This window comes from Cervus canadensis, chromosome 10 (genome assembly GCF_019320065.1).
Source record: "Cervus canadensis isolate Bull #8, Minnesota chromosome 10, ASM1932006v1, whole genome shotgun sequence".
Classification (NCBI taxonomy): Eukaryota; Metazoa; Chordata; class Mammalia; order Artiodactyla; family Cervidae; genus Cervus; species Cervus canadensis.
Window position 1 is genome coordinate 16679081 of NC_057395.1, and position 20454 is coordinate 16699534.

The 20454-nt window shown below is 45.7% G+C and overlaps 1 protein-coding gene across 1 annotated transcript in view; it reads right to left on the reverse strand.

Moving 5' to 3' along the window:
* The window catches only part of LOC122448863 (SLX4 interacting protein), a 206384-nt gene that overhangs the window by 59483 nt on the left and 126447 nt on the right, over positions 1–20454 (reverse strand). The window contains 2 exon segments of the mRNA XM_043480512.1: positions 7875–7995; positions 12170–12259. Coding sequence (XP_043336447.1) covers positions 7875–7995; positions 12170–12259 — 211 coding nt within the window.

Here is a 20454-nt window from a genome sequence, read left to right on the forward strand (position 1 = left end):
GATGAAAGTGAAAGAGGAGAGTGAAAAAATTGGCTTAAAGCTCAACATTCAAAAAACTAAGATCATGGCATCTGGTCCCATCACTTCATGGCAAATAGATGGGGAAACAATGGAAACAGTGAGAGACTTTGTTTTCTTGGCCTCCAAAATCAGCAAATGGTGACGGCAGCCATGAAATTAAAAGACGCCTGCTCCTTGAAGAAAAGCTATGACCAACCTAGACAGCATATTAAAAAGCAGAGACAATATTTTGCCAACAAAGGTCCATCTAGTCAAAGCTATGGTTTTTCCAGTAGTCATGTATGGATGTGAGAGTTGGACCATAAAGAAGGCTGAGGGCCAAAGAATTGATGCTTTTGAACTGTGGTGTTGGAGAAGACTCTTGAGAGTCCCTTGAACTGCAAGGAAATCAAACCAATCAATCCTAAAGGAAATCAGTTCCGAATATTAATTGGAAGGACTGATGCTGAAGATCCAATACTTTGGCCACCTGATGCGAAGAGCTGCCTCATTAGAATAGACCCTGATGCTGGGAAAGATTGAAAGCAGGAGGAGAAGGGGATGACAGGATGAGATGGATGGATCACCGACTCAATGGACATGAGTTTGAGCAAGCTTTGGGAGTTGGTGATGGACAGGGAGGCCTGGTGTGCTGCAGTGCGTGAGGTTGCAAAGAGTCAGACACGACTGAGCAACTGAAAAACAACAAATGGCAGCCTCAGAAAGGCAGGACCACTGAGGGCTCAAACCCCTTAGGAAGGAAGCTGTCAGTCACCTTGCCAAGTAAAGAATCCTGATCAGCTGAATTACTGGCTAAAGACAAAGGGAATATGAAATAAATTTACAAGAAAGAAGTTGTAACCACCAACTATTTATTTCATGTAACTGACCACAGAAGTTAGAATGGTAGCATCTTCCTAAACTGTCTTCCTTGCTCCACCACATATATATTTACATATTAAGTAAGTTTTTTGGCTTTTTATTCAAGGTATGTTGGCAATAGTTAGCTTCATCATTTAACCAATAAATAAAACAATATGGGTTCTGAATGACGGGAAAGAGGAATAAACATCACACAGAAATCTCGGGTGTGGAGCTCGGATGTGAGACTTGGCTTCTCTTTCTTGGAGAAGGTCCTGAGCATATTTCACCTGTAGTTGGGAGAGCTGTGTTCTTGCAAAAGCTCATCACTGTTCGGAAGTTTATGGAAGAAGGAAGCCAACAGAAAACCTTCAGTGGACATCGCTAACTCGTTTCCACCCTCCCAAAACTTCTGGCCATCTCCCTGTGCTTTGGTAACTTCCCACACTTTGTTAAGTCCCACTTTTTCAAGGTGAAAGCAGTGAAGCATTTCATGCTCCCTGGCTCATGGTAACCAGGATGCGGCCGTGGGATCTGTGGTGAGCTCAGAGAAGAACAGCGCCGCGGCCACGGGCCAGGCAACCATGCTCCTGCAGGCTCAGTCCTGAGCTTTGCAGATGGCACCTGAAAGGGCTCATGGACCAAAGCTATCCTCCCCCATCTTGTTTAAAACATAAGATTCTTTTTTTTTTTAACTTGGCTGTGTTGGTTGGGTCTTAGTTGCAGCACTCGGGGTCTCTCACTGCGGCCTGCAGGATTCTCTCTAGTTGTGGCTCGAGGGCTTCAGTTGCCCTGTGGGACATGGGATCTTAGTTACCCGACAGGGGATTGAACTTGTGGCCCTGCATTGAAAGGCAGATTCTTAACCACTGAAACCACCAGGGAAGTTCCACCCCTCATCCTGAGGCTGAGGCTGCCTGGCTTTCCCACAGGTAGATCCTGTGAACTATCTATAGTATCTTTAATCATCAGCTTCTCCACTGAAGAGCCAGACTGATGCCAGCTAGTCTCAAGGAGAAATGAAATTAAATAAAGCCTATCCCTGGTGGCTCAGACGGTAACGCATCTGCCTGCAATGTGAGAGACCCGGGTTCGATCCATGGGTTGGGAAGATCCCTGGAGAAGAAAGTGGCAACACACTCCAGTACTCTTGCCTGGAGAATCTCAAGGACAGAAGAGCCTGGCAGGCCACAGTCCACGGGGTCACAATGATTCAGACGTGACTGAGTGACTTCACTTTCACTTTTCTTTTCATTAGGCAACTAAGGCTCCTGACCGCAAAATCTTTAAGCTGAAGACGATCACATTTTTGTTTTCAAAACGTCATTTTAGAAGCAGTTTGGAAGCGAGATGTGGATGAACTGAAAGGGGAATCAGGAGGCTGTGGTAGTGATTCAAGAGCTGATTAAGTAAGGCCTTGACCAGGAAGTGACACTGAGAAAAAGTGAAAAACTTGAAAAAGGTGAATGACCCAGCATAAAGGTAAGCATTGGCTGCAAACACACAACTCAGTAACAAACACATAAAACCTGAAAGATAAAAATCAGAGGGCAAGACACTTTTTTTTCTTTTATTTTTGGCCTGTCAGACTGGCAAAAATAAAAAAATACGGGTAACACCCAATATTGGCAAGGTTGAGAGGAAAAATATTAATGAGGTGGAGTTGACAGAAATTGACAGTTAAGTCTTAAAAAGAAAACTTTCTTCCAACGTTAATTTTACTAAGTCAACTGAAGTTATTCCAGGTGACTTAAGAAGGATGACGCTGTTGGCAAATGTCTATGCTATGCTGTTTGCTGACGAGTTTTTGTCAGTAGTCTCTGTATTCCTCAGTATTTGATGATTAAGGAAATGGCCCCAAAGTCATTTATGTTAGTTTTTAATAAGGATAACTTAGAGCATGAAACTCAGAGCATGAAACATATTAATTTTTTTAGAGCAATCAGCAAAGTTAGCAGCCTGCTGACTTCAGTTCACCCAGCATCATGTGTTAAGTGTCTACCCCAGGATGAAGCACAATATCATTACTCAGATCTGGAAATAAGAAAGGCAAGAAACTCATGTGCATGAGAGAAGACAGCCAATTTACACAAAAGCAAAAACCACACAACTTTCACCCAAGCCACCAAGACAGTCAGAGCAACTCTGTTTTCAGGGCACACGAGACGCAGGGTGGAACACTGAGGAGGGAACAGGCAAGGCTCTCCTTACGGCTCGGGGCTTTGAACGCGCTTCTGAATAGAGGTATTTAAGGTAAGACTCGGGAGCAGCCGAGCGATGCTGATGATAAGCAGCCTGGATGGGCGCATCACCGTGTGTGCCCACTTCGTCCTGGCAGGCGAACCTCGCCCAGGAGATGATGAGCCTTGGCCCCTGTGGAAGGCAGCCTTGGGGAGAAAAGGGTGGACAGCACTCTGACCTTTTAGAAATGAACAGTTTGCAAAGAGGTGAAGCAGAGTTATCTGTTTCTGCTCTCGAGTTAAGCAGCATGGAAATCTGAAGAAAAAAAAAAAAAGGCTGTGGGGTGACAACCCCTCAATCTTTACCACCAAAGAGAGGGAGAAATGAAATCACAGGTAAAATGATTACATCACAGTCATAATACAGTGGCCAACGTTATAAAGTGCTGTGAGCAAGGAGGACAGGAAACTGAGGGAGACTTTGGAGGAGTATTTGAGTCAGGTCTTAAAAGCTGCATAACAGGAGCTTTCTGGACAAAAGAGAAACCTGAAAATGTAAAGGCACAGAGGTTTGCAGGAAATAGAAAAGGGAGCCGCAGGAGAAGACAGGGCAGGAGAGGTGAGTTACGGCAGGCTTGGCCTTCCTGGGAAGAGGAAAGCTATATCCATGCATGTAACTCGTCACCTGGACAAACAGCTCTTAACAACCAGAAAATGTGCTATGGATCATAAAAGAGGCAGAACCTGTTTTCAGGCGACTGACCCATTTGCAGAGATGAACATGAATCAAATGGTGTGAACCAAAGCACAGGGTGCTCGCGGGCCTGGCGCCTGGGGGCTGCGGACGAGGATGCGCTTCCCCAGGGAGGAGAGCGGCAGGAGGCAGAGGGGCGGGGAGGGCCGGCGCCGGCTCGGGCGCAGGCCCCCGGGGGAGTGCCAGAGGGGGACCGAGGCTGTGTGCCGCAGCAGAGATGAGGCTGGAGAGGCGGTCACCTCAGAGTACCGGCCCGCACCCTGCAGCCCGGGGGAAATCCCGAAGGGCTCTGTACGCAAGACGAGGCTGTGACGGGAAGGCCTCACCCTAACTCGAGTGCTGACCGCAGGGGGCGCGTCAGCCGGCGCGGACGCAGGGGCACCAGCGAGGGGGCGGCTGCCGGCGTCCAGTGTCCAGCGGGGCGGGGCCGAGGGCTGGCCGGAGGCAGCAGAGAGGGGGCCACCTAAGGTGGGGGCTACTGAAGGCGTGCTCGGAGGCCATCTGTCCCCAGAAGCAGAAAGAAGGAAGACGGGCTGTCACGCTGAGGTGACTTTCCAAGAGGGATACTCCACACAGCCTTTCCACCCAAGAGTGAGCAGCACTTGCATCAGCAGCCCCTGCCTCCCTCCAGCCATCAACCACACAACTAATCCCCGACAGGGAAGCCTGGCATTCATCCCACAAGTGCACTTCAGAGGCTCCAGAAGGCAAAAAGAGGTTTCGTGTTTGTAGTTGTATGCTAAATAAACCAAGCCAGAGGCAAATTACTTGCAATATCTATATCACATGAAGTATGAATATCCTTAGTTAATGAGCTCTTACAAACCAATACAAGTATGAACATGAAACAGAAATATTAGGATTTCCCTGGTGGTGCAGTACTTAAGAATCCTCACAATGCAGGGGATGTGGGCTCTAGCCCTGGTTGGGGAACTAAGATCCCACATGCAAAGGAGCAACTAAGTCCAACTACTGAGCCCACACAGCACAGCTGGAGAGTCTGAGCACCACCAGGAAAAGCTGCACATGATGCAACGAGGACGCTTCATGCTGCAGCTGAGACCTGACACAGTCAAATAACAAACAGACACACATTATAAAGAAACTGAAGTGTGCAAATATCTAGATCATCAGGATGTCCACTGTCCACTGTTTACAACAGCAAAAGTACTAGATTCAACCCAAAAGTCCCAATGACAAATGAGACTGTGGACACTTGATGGACTTCTATGTAGTTATTAAAAATAGTGATGTGGACCTCAAGCGGCCGAAACAAACCTTGAAAAATGGTAACAAAGTTGGAAGCGTCATATTTTTTAATTTCAAAACTTACTACAAAGCTATGGTAATCAAAGCAGTGTGGTACTGGCATAAAGACAGACATACAGACCAACGGAACAGAAGAGAGAGTCCAGAAATAAAGTCTTATAACTGTGGTCAAGTGATTTTCAATAATGATGCAAAGGCCACCCAGTGGGACAAAGGACAGGTTTTTCAACAAATGGCACTGGGAAAACTAGATAGTTAAAGAACAAAGTCAGATCCTGAACTTAAACCATATAAATGATTAACTCAAAATGAATCAAAGGCCTAATTTAAGAGTAGTCTATAAAACTTTTAGAAGAAAAAAACAGGGGAAATCTCCATGACATTGAATCTAGCAATGATTTCATGGATGTGACATCAACTGGTTACATTAAAATTAAAAATGTTTTTGTGTCAAAGGATATTATAAAGATGGTGAAAAGGCTTTGCTTTCTCCATTTCTCTCAGAATGGGAGAAAATATTTGCAAATCATATCTGATAAGAGATTAATATGCACAAAATATAAAGAACTCCTACAACCACCTAATTAAAAAATGGGCCAACAGACAGTTCTCCAAAGATCCACAAATAGTTAATAAATACATGTAAAGATGGTCAGTATCACTAATTATTAAAGAAATGCAAACCAAAATGAGAATGAGACACCACTTCTTATCTGTTAAGTTTTAAAAAATGGTGACACATGTGTTTTAAAGGACTTCTATAGGGGCTTCCCTGGTGGCTCAGTGCTAAAGCATCCACCCGCCAACGCAAGAGACGCGGGTCCAGCCCCTGCTCCAGGAGGGTCCCACGTGTCTCAGAGCAAGCACGCCCAGTAGGCCACGCCTACCGAGCCTGTGTGTGTGCCGGAGCACGCGGCCCGCAGCTACCGAGCCCGAGCGCCCGAAGCCCAGGCTCCGCAGCGGGAGAGGCTCCGCAGTGAGGCCTGCGCAGTGCTCCAGTGGGGAGCCCAGCGGCCACTAGGGGAAAGCCCATGCAACACCCGGGACTCGGCACAGCCAAAAGTGAATCAAGGATTTTTACATCACATTAGGTGGAAAAAAACAGGTTACAAAATTTTGAGTAGAGTAAGATCACCTTTCTGGTTTAAAGCAAACATCTTGCCCCCACGAGCCCAAGAAAGGCTCTGGGTTTCATCTTGAGGTCAGAACACTGTGACTTCCCCGTCTGGGGGAGAGGCTGGGAGAGTGAGCAGTTAGCGCTTCCCTGAGGAGGAGAGGCGACCAGGGCAGGGGCCACCTGAGAACCGGTGCTGGCCAAGCCATGACCACAGTGGAGCTGGGCTCTCAGAGCTCTCCCTGATGCTTTTCCTTCTGTCTCAACTACAAAGGGCCACTCACCACATCTACTGCAGCTTTTCCCAAGACTTCAACTGTTCCTAAGCAAAATGCCACAAAGCGTCATCTAATACAATAGTGTTTGGACTGAAAATTCTATTTGTTTGAGGCTCTGTGTTGAGTAAACTCTATCTGCCTCCTTACCAGCTGTACCCAAGTACACGGTGCAGACTGAGTCTGCCTTTAAAGGGGAGGATGTTAACCGTCCTTTCCCTAAAGAACTATTGCATTAGCATAATCTAGTTCACGGCAATGCAATACTGACCTCTGAGGATTAACATGGATTGACTGTATTTGTGCAACAGAGTACCATGAAACGCTAACTTGAAAAGTTTAAAAAACACAGCGATGACAGAGTGGAGAGAACACTGGGCTGAGGGGTCAGGCTCTGCCACTTGTCACCCAAGTCCTCCTCCATTGAAAGTGAAAAGGTCAAAGTGAAGTTGTTCAGTCATGTCCGACTCTTTGCGACCCCATGGACTGCAGCCCACCAGGCTCCTCCGTCCATGGGATTTTCCACGCAAGAGTACTGGAGTGGGTTGCCATTTCCTCTTCCAGGACGTCTTCCTGACCCAGGGATCGAACCCAGGTCTCCCACACTGCAAGCAGACGCTTTACCGTCTGAGTCACCAGGGAAGCCCTTCATTGAACATATCCCCAAATCTCTGCATCAGGCATGGCCTAAGTGTCGGGGGTGAGGAGAGGGGAAGGAAAGATGCCAGATACAGGAGATGATCTTGGTCCTCAAGAAGATGACATTTTATTCAGGCAACCCCCTAACCTCACAATCCTCTGCTTCTTCACCCATAACTCAAAGATGTTACCATTCTCAGGGTAACAGGGTATTAGGGTAGGGGGTTGGGATAGTCCAGCTTCAGTGCACTTGGCATTTGGGGGACACTGCCTGGTTGGGAGGGGGGCTGCCCTGTGCACTGTAGGATATTTAGTGGCATTCCTGGCCCCTATCCACCAGGGGCCAACAGCTCTCGACCTTGGCTTCCACCCCAGTTATGGCAATCCAGACTGTCACAGACATTATCAAATGTCCCCCGGGGCAGAACCACCCCCAGCTGAGAACCTCTGATATAGTGACATATATGAAAGCATTTAGAAAAGCATAAAGTCCCAAATCAAGTATTACTTGTTAAAAAAAAAAAAAAAAATCCTTTAAAGAATTTATAGTTTCCTTAGGAATGTTGTGTTTTCTATTTTTAAATATTTTGCCTACCATTAAAAGCCCTTTAGGGCTTTTTGGTTAATTTTCTTTACCCAAACAAAGCATCTTCATTAGGCTATATTTTTAAAATGTATCACTACACAAAAACACAACTCTGACTCTGACAGTCAGAGTCAAACATAATTGCCATCTCTACAAAGCAGAAATTTTATCCGAAATCAAAGTAGTTCATGCCTACCTTTTAAGGACAAGGGATTGGATCTTGTGAATTCTGTATCTGATGGCCTGTGCTGTTTACGAACTTGTAAGTACTCCTTCACTCTTGAATCAATGGTTTCTTTTAACAGTAAACAGACTTCCTAAAGTAAATAAAAAAATTACATATAATTTTCTAATTTAATGCAGTGCAAAAATTCAGTATCATGCATATGAAAAAGCCAAAATCGAACATTTCATTTTGTTTGCTTTTTAATTTAGCTATGAATAAAGGCATTTACATGTGTTCATGGCTAATGCTGCAGATTTAAATTTGCCACTAGGCTTTGCTTGAAACCATGATGCTGGCTTACTCTGTGATCTAAGAAATATATTTTGCCTCTCTTCACTTCTCTCTGCCTCAGTTTCATATTTCTAAAAGGAAGATAAAAACACCAACGTAAAAATCAGGGCAAGGAGGTGACAAAATCAGAGAGGGAAAAGCTGTTTTCATGTAAATTTCAACCAGTGGGATTATGACAAGTAGAAGACAGAGCAGAGCCAGCTCTGGCTACAAGCGGGAGCCCCAGAGACGGGCCCACTTGCCAGGGACTGCAGACTGGGAGGAGTCAAAGAGTCAGGGCACAGTCAGAGGGACCGCCAGCCAGCCAGAAGGGGCAGCACCCTGAGGTTTCATGCTGGGACACACGGCACAGTGTCACCAGATTTTCTGGTTTAAGAGGAACTAGAGACAGTGATTTTTACACAAAAATTTCCTACTTTTAAAACTTGGTTCAAAAAAACTTTAGTATCTAACCACCATAATTCATTAGTTTCTGGGGTTTACAAATCTACTGAAAAGCAACAGCACTGATGGTGAGTTGAACAGAGAACTGGAAATCAAGAGTCTGATTTTCTTCCGTAGGCTTGTTGATGATATTGTATAAGCTTCTGTGAAAACTGCTCTCTATTCACCTATTCACAGTAAAAAATAATTTAACTTCTTATATTGCTCAAAAGTAAATTAATATTTATTAGGCAACAGAAAAACATGGTTTTAATTGAATGTCAACATCCCAAATTTGTACTGTTTTTAACATATCAGTGTTACTTATAAAAAAGAAAAATAAAACTTAAAGCCTAACTGTACAATGGGATGACACTGCTCACGTTAGCTATAATATCAGAGAAATATAATCTGATGTGGGGAAAGGGAAAATAAAATTGCTCCCAAATCTAAATTTCTTAACCCAGATTGAGAACTGGTGTGTAAGGATGGATAATTCTGGTTCAGTTCCCAAGGACTCTGCAGAAGGTTCAGAGTTTCCAGGTCACCTCAAACCTGTTTCACTGGTTTCTCGCAATGCCATCTCAGGTTGATCTCTTAGAATCTTCATAAATTAAAACGAGGACAGAGCTGTAAGCTGTGTTGAAGGGCAACGAGAGCCAAGCTTTTCTTTTGTTGCAAATACACGTACTCCTCAAACAGTAGTCAAGAAAACACTTGACTTAATTTACAAACGTGAGTTTCTCAGTAAAATACAAACCCTGGTCTCCTCCTTCCTGATCTCATTTTGCATCCCAAAGATGCAGCGCCTTGTGGAATACAGAGGTATTCATTTACAGTTGAAGGTTTTGGCATTGTTCGTGCAACAGAAAGGCAGCCTTGCTCATACTGTTGTTTTAACAATTAAAGAATTTTGCTTCATATGCAGGGTTCAATGATGACTGAGCTAGAAAATATGTGAAAGACATACATGGAAACAAGGATTGTTAAAATTTGGCCATAAATGCCCTATAAGGCCAGAACTAAAAATAGGAGGACAAAAATAAAGCCAAGGCCCATATACACAAACTCTCTCCCTGCAGTTACGGGGTTTTCCTTCCATGAGTCAGGTTTGACAAATGGAAGGTGGATTGTGTGTGCTGTATCAAGGTCCCCTAGTCACTGACCACAGCACACTTGGCGAAGCACTGCTCTCTTCAGAACCAGGGCAAGACAAGGAAAGACAAACTCCCACCTAAACACGAGGGGCAGCAGGAAGACCAATCAATGAGCAAGAGAGAGCTGTACCCGACATCTCCAGGCTACCAGGGGTTCACGTGTGCCTCCCAGGTTTACAAGGGGAGCAGTCCGAGTTCAACTGTTTGGTACAAGGACTACTCAGGCTGGACTCAGAATAAACACATGCTTAACACATGTGATGAGGTCCTTTTTCTGAAAAGGAACAGGATATTCTTAAGACTTTCACTACTCAAAGTGACTGTTAAAATGCAATCACACTGATTGCTCATGAAATCCCCATCTTGAGATGATCTGATGATTTAAAAAAGATAAAAGTCCTGGGACACTGAACATAGGTTAAGTCACATCCTCAACTAGCCTTTCTCTTTTCTTAAACACACACACATTACCCCAGATCCATGTTAACGTCAGCGAGCATACTCTGAAGAGGCAGCGTGAGGTAGAGGCCACAGAGCGTCTCCTTGGATTTGTGCGGAGAGCCCGCTCACGGCCCACGGCGGAGCCCTGCAGGCCCAGCGCGCGCGGAGTCCCTTCGCTAAGGCACGCCCTGCGGCCCGACAGCGGCGCAGGCAGGGCAGCACAGCTGCGTGTGGCACCCTGGAAAAGTCTGGGCTCACGCTTTGGCTGGGAAGTGAGTCACGTACTCACAGATTTATTGTAAAGCCTTCCAAACCAACTGACTCTTGGCAAAACTGACAGCATGTCAACACAAAAGGTCTAAAGCTGAGGCGGCAGAGTTGGGAGAGAATGGAGGAAAATCTGGGCCTGGAATGGTGGATTCTAGGATGCTGCTAATGTAAGTTAAACTTCTTGGGTGAGGTCCCCACGGGTGCATATTGGTCACTCTGGGGGGATGAATTAACTGTTTTGAATCATGGGGACATATGTTGAGAAGCCAAAGGTTGGAATGACATGAAGGTGGACTGGAGGAGCAGGCAATGGCCTATCAAACATGAAGTCCTGCAGAGCATGGTCCAGGGCTATTTACCTGAATGATAATGTCAACACCTCATGCCACTAGCATGATAAATCCCATCACACAGAACTCTGTGCCTTTCTGCTCCCAGTTTCAGGTCACTGGGTATCCTTAGCAAAAATTAGGACAACATAGTCCTAATAATATTATCCTTTGACTGAAAATATATTACTTATAAATTTTCTTTTGGGAGATTTCTAGTTATCTCCAAAAGCTGACTGAAAACAGTTATCACAGTAAAGGGGTAAAAAAGTGGTACTAAAAAGTACCACCATCACTAGATTTTTCTCCATATATCACCTTGTAATAAAATTTATTTCTAGCTCTAAAAAGCTATTGGGACCAACAAATATCATGGACGATACCAAGGGCTGTTACATTTGGAAAGTTATGTAAAAGCCACAGGCTCACTATCCGGCTCGCTCATAAAGAGGGGTCTGGAGAAGGAAGCCAAGCATGTGACAAGAGCTGGGGCACCTTCTTGCCTTTGCCACAGCAGTGCCTGGTGGGACCTCAGAAACTGAGAGCTGAGAGTGACTCAGCCAGCCAGGGTCTGGGAGGAGCCTTCATCCACAGAGGAGGTGGCTGAGGTCCAACACCACAATCCTGTCATCCAGCCATTTGCTTTACTGACCGACCACCTGCTTAGCCACTGGCCGCTGTAAGAGGGCTGTTGCCAGCCATCCCGATACTTCTGCCAAAGGACCATGTGGTACAGAAGATTCCAGACAGGTGAGAGAAACCAGCCTGTGTCAGCCCCACTCCTGCTCCAGGGGCTGGGCCCATCCATTACGACCAGTGAGGATTACAATCCCTGCTTACCTGGAAAAGTCACTTTAACTTCTTCGTCGTCGTCTTTTTTTTTTTTTTTTTTTTAAATAAAAAGAACCTTTCCCTTCCAACAAAGAGGTGGAGAATTTCTGGTTTAAATACTAGAATGGCAATTGAAATATATGAAATAGATGGATGTCTCAGTTTCTGAAGGAACAACAACAGAAAAAGCAGGCATATGTCTGTTGTGGGAAAGACAATTCTTCTTCAAGGATTAAATAGCACTCAAGATTTACTGTCCATTAATGAAAATAAGAGCTGGGAAAAAAGCTAATGTTCCTTTTAAGAGCAGCTCCTTGCATTTAAAATAGTGAAAAGTTTTAAGGACCTACTGTATAGCACAGCGAACTAACTATATTCAGTATCAAGTAATAATCTATAATGGAAAAGAATCTGAAAAGAATATACGTGTGTGTGTGTATAACTGAATCACTTGTTGTACACCTGAAACATGGTAAATCAATGACATTTCAATTTAAAAAAATAATGAAAAGTTTCCTGGTACCTCTTTTTTCTGTTCAGAAAACCAGCTAGTATCTCTGCTTGAACCTTGCGGCAATACGTGAAGATCCACCAGGACAGCAAAGTTCCCACACTGAAAGACATTAATGAGAGACAGCTCACACCCAGTGAACAATGAGAGAAAAGCTCACAAATTCCTACGTGGTTGCTCATGATGAAATGGCAGCTAAGTTCACTGCTGGACAGAGACGTTAATATGGGGTATGACAGAACTCATAACTTGTTGCTTTTTGCAATTTTAATATTTATTATAGAAATGCCAGGGAGAAATTTAATTTTAATTAGGACAGGAAAGAGAAAATACCTATCTCTGCACTATAGCTTGACGGAGGATGCCCAGAAATTCAGCAGTAACACTGAGAAGAGTTAAAAAGGTCAGCGCCAGGTAGGCTGCAGAAAAGGAGTCCGGCAGACACACACAGGGAGATTCCTTTTTCCAGGTGGGAGAGAGCAGACAGAAGTAACTGCATTATCAGGCCAACAAAAGGACTGGTCAGGACCATACATCTTGGAGTAGAAATAGAAGCACAGACGGATGAAAACAAGCAAGGTAGATGCTGAATGACAGTATCAAAACTAAATAAGTTTCACTAAATTATGCCTTAAATCTGCATAAAACCAGTCTTTCTTTTTCTATAGGCTAGTGCTATCTAGTACTGTGGAAGAAATGAAAACATCTCTATCTGCACTGATAAATAGGGAAGAAAATAGCCTCATGTGTTACTGAGCATTTGAAATGTGGCTTTTGAGACTGAGAAGCTGAATTTTTAATTTTACCTAATTTCAATCTAATTTAAAAAGCCACAGAGCCAGAAGCTCTCTGGCATGGCTACAGATCCTGTAAAAAGATGTAGCTTCATAAAACCTCACACTATGTGAATAAAGTAATTTGAGAATCTCAAGATAAATGGATGAACTAAACTAACTTAGAAAAGTATTGTTGGTTGGTTTATGGCCAGCAGGAGAATTCAATTTTGTAGCCCTTTGGCAAAACAGGTTTTTTTTTTTAAAATTCTGTGTTATAATTCAATGGTGAAAAAAATGTTTTCAGCAAATAGTGAGAATATGAGACATAATATGGAAAAAAAAAAACAATGAGACTTGATACCTACCCTCACACCATAAATAGAAACTGATTTGAGATAAATCACAGACCTAAATATTAAAAAAAAAAAAAACAAAACCTATCTTCCCAACCTTGGGGTAGGAAAAGATTTCTTAGACAAGACCCAGAAAGTATTAAATATAAAAGAAAAAATCACTACCTTGGACTTGATCAAAATTAAAAACCTTTGGCTCATCAAATGACACCATTAATAAAATAAGATACGTATGCCACAGACTGGGAGAAAATATTCATAAATGCGTATGAATGAGATAAAGGACTTGTGCCCAAAACATGTAAAAACTACTCCTACAAATTGATGTTAAAAAAACAACTCAAGTTTGAACAGACACTCCATGACAAAGATAAACAACTGGTGAATAAGCACGTGGAAAAGTGTTCAACATTATCATTCATCAAGTAAATGCAAATTAACACTCACTACTAAGTGACACAACTACACACCCAACACAGAGACAGCGTGATAAAGACTGACGCACATCACACGTAAGGTAAGGACGGGAGCGACCCACACTCACACACTGCTGGTGGAAGCGGAGAATGGATCAACCACCTTGGCAAATGTTTGTCTGCTCCTATAGTTAAACACACTTATTTACCATCTGCGCCAGCAATTCACCTCGGGTATTTACCTGCAGGAGACCAAACACGTGCACACCAAGGCATGTATACAAATGCGCATGAAAGTTTTAATTTCAAGAGTCAAAATGGAAGACAACCCAGAGGTCTCTCACCAGGAGAATATATTAATACAAACTGTGGTATATTTCAAACCACTGACCTGCTCAACATGGAATGATCTCAGTAACACTGCACTGAGCAAAGTGAGGCTAAAATGAGAACTGTACGGTTCCATTTATATAAAGTTCTAGAAAAACAAGGTTAAATCCATGGTCAAAATAATCAGCACAGGGCCTGCCTAGGGAGAGACTGGCTTGCGTGGTGGTGATGGGATTGTTCTGTCTTGTGATACAAGTGAAATCCGTTCATTTCACTGCACATATCAATGATAAACAATTTTTAAAATACTGTGTAAAGATACACTCATATTTGTTGACGGTTACTTTAAATGTAAATATTCTGTCCCTGAAAATGTTTGGGAATAAGTGAACTCTGGTCTGGGTAATAAATCGTGAAGTATGATAAAAGATGGTCTCCTACGATGCCAAACAGCACAGTGTTACCCACATAATTACAGTTTAATGAGTTGCAATCAGCATTTTAAGGAAACAGAAATGGGATAAAAGCTATCAATGTGTCACATGGTAAAGTTAAGTCTTGTTTTGTGAAACTTAAGTATGAGTGTACTGAGTTATGATATAAAGCATAATTTTTACTGTGGGCTGTGGCCAAAAAGGTTTTGAAAACCATATCCAAATATGTTATTTTAAAAGTTTCTTCTATGTTATCAATTTAACCTTTAAGGAATATGCTGCCACCAGGTGGAGGTAGCATGCCACAACTACAGGATCTTAGCAGGGGGTTATTAACCTTCAAGTGACGCGACCTCCTGGGTCGGTGGTGAAGCTGATGAAACCTCATAATAATGTTTTTAATGCATGGAGACACAATGCATGTGACTAAACAGAAAACCAATTATTCTGAAGCACAGTGATCGTGTTTTTAAAATTTGTGGTACAGCAATGGATATACTTGCTCAATAAAGCACTGGCTATTACTATACTTTGGTCACCTACAAAGAGCCGACTCATTGGAAAAAGACCCTGATGCTGAGAAAGACTAAGGGCAGGAGGAGAAGGGGACGACAGAGAATGAGATGGCTGGATGGCACCACCGACTTGATGGACATGGGTTTGAGTAAACTGGGAGCTGGTGAAGGAGAGGGAGGCCTGGCGTGCTGCAGTCCATGGGGTTGCAAAGAGTCAGACATAACTGAGCGACTGAACAATAACAATCTATAAACGCAAAGCAGTGATGAACACACGTGATGTTTTCAAGTATCTGCCACAATTATAATACAATATGGAAAGAGCTGTGATTGCTAATGGTAACAATACCGCTAATAATATTGTCTTCTGAAAACGTCATTCATAATAAAAACAAAATTTATTAGAACTTGGTCAAAACAAGGATGTGACTTTTCTCCCATGGAAGTTCAGTGCCCTCTGAATTCTCTCCTGGGCTGTCGGGGCTCCAGAGATCCCAGAACAAGAGCCCATCCAGAGAGGGGAGACGTGCCTCACACACAATTCTACCAGGTCTCCTGTGGGTGTTCCGCGCAACTGCTCTGTCAAACTAAGTTCTCTGCTATCCCTTTGTCATTAGCAAGGATGATTTTCCAAATTTAAAAAAAAATAGTGATGTCTTTATACACAATGAAATATTTCACAGCCATTAAGAATGACATAATGCCATTTTCAGCGACAGAGATGGACCTAGAGACTGCCATACTGAGTGAGGTGAGTCAGAGAAGGAGAAATATGGTTTGATATCCTTTATATGTGGAGTCTAAAAAGAAATGATACAGATGGGCTCACAAAGCGGACATACACAGCCTTAGAGAAGGAAATTAAGCTCGCCAGGGTGGGGCAGGGAGGACGGGGGTGGGGGACAGTCAGGGAGTTTGGGACGGACATGTGCACACTGAGACGCTTAGCATGGTTAACCAACGAGGACCGACTGCATAGCACATGGAACTCTGCTCGATGTTCCGTGGCAGCCTGGATGGAGAGGAGTTTGGGGGAGAGGGCAGACATGTGTATGTCTGGCTGAGTCTCTCTGCTGCTTACCTGAAACTATCACAACATTCTTAATTGAGTATACCACAATACAAAATAAAACTTTAAAAAAAAATAGTAATGCTTCAACGACCTGAACTGATACTGTGTAGTATCTTTCTAAAAAGAACTGAATATTAAGGTCCAATTTGGGATTTTTTCATCATTTGTGCAGGCTTCCCTGATAGCCCAGATAGCAATGCAGGAGACCCCAGTTCGATCCCTGGGTTGGGAAGATCCCCTAGAGAAAGAAAAGGCTACCCACTCCAGTATTCTGGCCTGGAGAATTCCAAGGACTATACAGTCCATGGGGTCGCAAACAGCTGGACACGACGGAGTGACTTTCACTTTCACTTTTCATTTCATCATTTGCAGCTCTGATCACAAATAAGCTATGTCTACATATACACTGCTCTACAGACATACACACTGCTGCATTTAAAACAGATAACCAACAAGGACCTACTGCAGAGCACGGGGAACTCGCTCAACATCCTGCAATAATCTAAATGGGAAAAGCATTTGAAAAAGAATAGATACATATGCGTATAACTGGATCACTTTGCTGTGCGCCTGAAACTAACAAAACATTGTTAATGTTGGAGTGCTAACTACACTCCAATATAAAATAAAAATAAAAAGTAAGCTAGTCTGTTTGCTTATAAGCAGCCTGACCGGAATGTCTTAAAAAAAAAAATCACTGACTCAGTCTGGTACCCAAACCTTCCTGAGCTTTCTAAAGCCAGACCCTGCCTCCCTGCTCCCGCAGAGGAGTGCAGCCAGCCTTCTGAGCTCTCCAGTGAGAACTCTCTGCAGTCCCCACACTAAACACAGGTATTCTGCCTTTCCGAAGTCCCTGCTCTCAAAGCTTTGCTTCTTTTCTCCCATGAGTAAACAGCAGTGAAAAGGGAAAAAAGGAGGAAAACCCGCTCTGATGGCTGCCAGCAGCGAGGCCTCCAGCCCTGCCCTCCTCCTCAGAGCCCTTCTCCGCTCTGCAGACAGCTCGCCAGCTCTTCTGCGTGGGGCACCAGTGGCTCTCAGGCCAGAGCTGCTCCCTCCACACAGGCCACGCTCTCTCTCTCAGCCCAGTGGCTGCAGAGAGAGAAAGCACTGCACCCCGGCTTGGGCTGGGAGTCGCCCAGCCCAGGCCCAGTCCAGCTCCCTCTCTCCCCCGCCCAGAGGTTTCAGCCAGAATCCTGGGAGCCGCCCCTTCCTCCTCCCTTCCCCTCAGCCTGTACCACCGGTCACCACGCCTGGCCAGTTCTGCGTTCTCAAGAGTTAAACACTCCCCTCCCTCCCCCTCTCCCCCCTGGCTCCTCGCTCACGTCATCTCCTACTTGGAGCATCAGGACCACGTCTCAGAGCCTCAGCCTCCAGCAGAGCCACGCCCCTGTGCAGACAGAGGCCCCATCCTCGCCGGCTCCCGCGGCTCCTGGGCACGCGCTCTTTGCTTCCAAAGCAGCGTGCTGCTCCCATGCTCAGTGGGCCCCCGCGCGTCCCTGAAGGAGTGTGGCTGCCCCTTTGGAACTTTTCTGAAGGGTTCACCGCTTCCTCCTCCAGATCAGTGATGTTTCCTGTGCTTGTATCTGCATGAAGTGGCTACTCCACGAAGGGGCCTCCCCTACCAGATTGGCAGCTCCTGGGTGGAGACAGCAACCACACCTCTGTCCCTCTGCAACCCCTGGGATCAGCACAGTGCTGGCTCAGAGTGAATGCTTACTATGCAGAGGTAGGGAAGAAGAAAGGGAGGGAGGGAGGGAGGGAGAAGGGCACCTGAGCTCTGAGTTTAGGGCGAAGCACAGCCTCATCTGCAAACTGGGGACTCCCCACTGCCAGGGTCATTCAGATAGCCCCGGACATTGATGTGTCAGAGAATCACTTTCTCCCTCCTCATTCTGGAGTGGTGACAACTATGTCATCACCATAGAGGTTGTCAGTGGTTGCCAGTGACAACCACTCACTTTCCATCTTTTGGCAAAAGGGTCCTCAGATTACCTCACCCAAACTCACTGCCAACCAAGCATGTTGGTGATTTTTCCTATCTCTTGCCTAAGAATTCCAGAGCTGAGACTTAACGAGTACCAAGGCTTCCTCCTCTGGAATCAGGGAAATCTTGTCCTCTAATTTTACAATGAAGTGTAAAATAAAAGTGAGGATGCTAACATTTCTCATTCATGCTGGTATCTCAGACACAGGTTCAGAACTCTGAGATGCATGGAAGGTTCCCCACATTCTCTCATTTGTTCATTCAGTTATTCATCCCCGCCTGGGGCATAAGCCCTCCAGGAGGTATGACCACAGTGCACACCCCTGGACCAGAGGGAGCTCTCAACTCTGCCCGAGGGAGGCCAGGGCGGCGGGGAGGCATCACAGCCGAGTGGTGGAGAAAGAGCCCTAGAGAGCCTGGGGTGCTCTGGGGACACCCGAGTCTCACTATGTGAACAGAGGGCAGGTCAGCAGTTGAGGCCACGCAGCAGGGGGGCTCAGCACACAGAGGAGCCGCAGACGTGCCCTGAGGGGCAAGGAGACTGAAGGCTGGAGGCAGAAATGCCCAGGGCCAGGCTGCCAGGTTCAAAGCCACCACAAAACCCTGATGAGTGGGAGGGGGGAGGTGGCGGTGGCTCAAGAGGAGGGGATGGGTGTGCCTATGGCTGATTCATGTTGCTATCTAGCAGAGATTAACACAGTACTGTAACACAATTATTCTCCAATTAAAGGTTCAAAATTTATAAAAAAGGAAAACAATAAACCCAAACAGTTTATAATAGATATATAAAACCCTGATGAAAGCCAGCAGAAGGCAGCCTTGGGAAAGGAGGGCTGGGTGTGAGAACACTCAGAAGACAGTCAAGAGCTTCAGCTGGGTACGGGGTCGGGGGGAGGGCGAGGGTGGGCAGTGTGGGCAGTCTGTGCCCCTGGGGCTGCCCGCAGGCAACTCCTACATAAGCTCTGTCACTGACACCATACACCCACCCGGAATGAAGGATTTAAAGCAGCTTGGCTTAACAAGGCAAAGATTTAAATGGGAAATAAATAAGGAAAACAAGAGTCAAGACATAAAATGAAGCCAGCGACAGGTCTGATGGGTCTGAACAAAAGCCCCACCACATCCTAAGTCTCTGGAGCACTCTGCTCTCTTTGTGTCAGTTACCAACGTGAGAAATGAGGCCCAACAGAAGCCGTAAGATGAGAACAAATTGGTGCTGAGGATAACCCAATCCATCCTGATACACCATCCAGAAAGATGCTTCTCCTAAAGGTCTTCATAAAAACACATGGCAATTGTCTTCCCAGAGCATCAACTTTACTACAAGACTTCAACAAAACTATCACATACATTCATATCAAGACAAACCACATAGGGCACAAAATTAAAAAGTCCCATGGTTTCTCAAGAAAAAGCAGAGTTTAAAACTCTCCCTTTCATTCACAGTATTCAGTGTAAAGCTCGCCACTGAGCAGTGAGGGACCAGGACTGTCGCTCACAGTTTTCGAGGTGAGCAAGTGGAGTCAGGGAAGGCAAAGGTGAAGTCTACGATCACGCAGGCGGGCGGTGACAGCCCCAGGAGTCAGGTCCAGAGGCGTCAGATTCCGGAGTCCACCTGTGTGGGCCGCTTTGAAGGAGTCCTCCCCTGGTGAAGGCCACTTGGGACTCACTTCCTGACCCCTCGCAGGGGCCCCTTAAGGCTGCCTGGCCTGGAGCTCCTCCACTACACTGGCCCCCTTTTCCTCCAGATGAGCGCCGAGCTGACCTGTAACTCCCAGCCAGGCCGCGCTTGGCGGGGGACCCGAAGGCTCTGAATGGGACCACGCAGCTCCTTCCCCTGGGCTGGAGGCAGGCCCGGAGTTCAGCTCCTGCAGCTGCCCCTGGGAGCAGGCATCCTGTGGGAGCGAGAGGGCAGCCTGGAGGCCACGGCCCCGCCACGGAGGGCCTGGAGCGGGCAGGGCGGGGAGAAGGCACCGTGACACCCTGGGCCCGAGATGGGTGGGGTGGCAGGCAGGATGCTGACGGCCCCGCCAGAGAGCTCAGGGTGAAGAAAAGCCAAGGCCAGTATTTTGGCCACTTAACCCCCTGGGCCTGTTCCTTATTAAAACATTCACTCTTGAAACCCAAGCGTGGAGTTTATGTTTGAGAAAAGAAACCAGCACCCCTCAGGATGGCGTATAGCGGCGGTACGCAGCTAGGCAGGTTAGGGGGCGGGAGAGGGAACAGTCTCCCAGAACAAACGAGCCCCTGCATCTCTGTGCAGACACTTCCCAAGGGGAAACAAGCCACGACCTCAGCAGTCACAATTCGCAGAGCACCTGCGGCACGCCAGGTCCCACACCAAGCCCCTCAGTGCAGCACGGCATCAACTCTGCCACCCGGGAGAGGCACAAACATGCCCACTCAGGCTTCTGGAA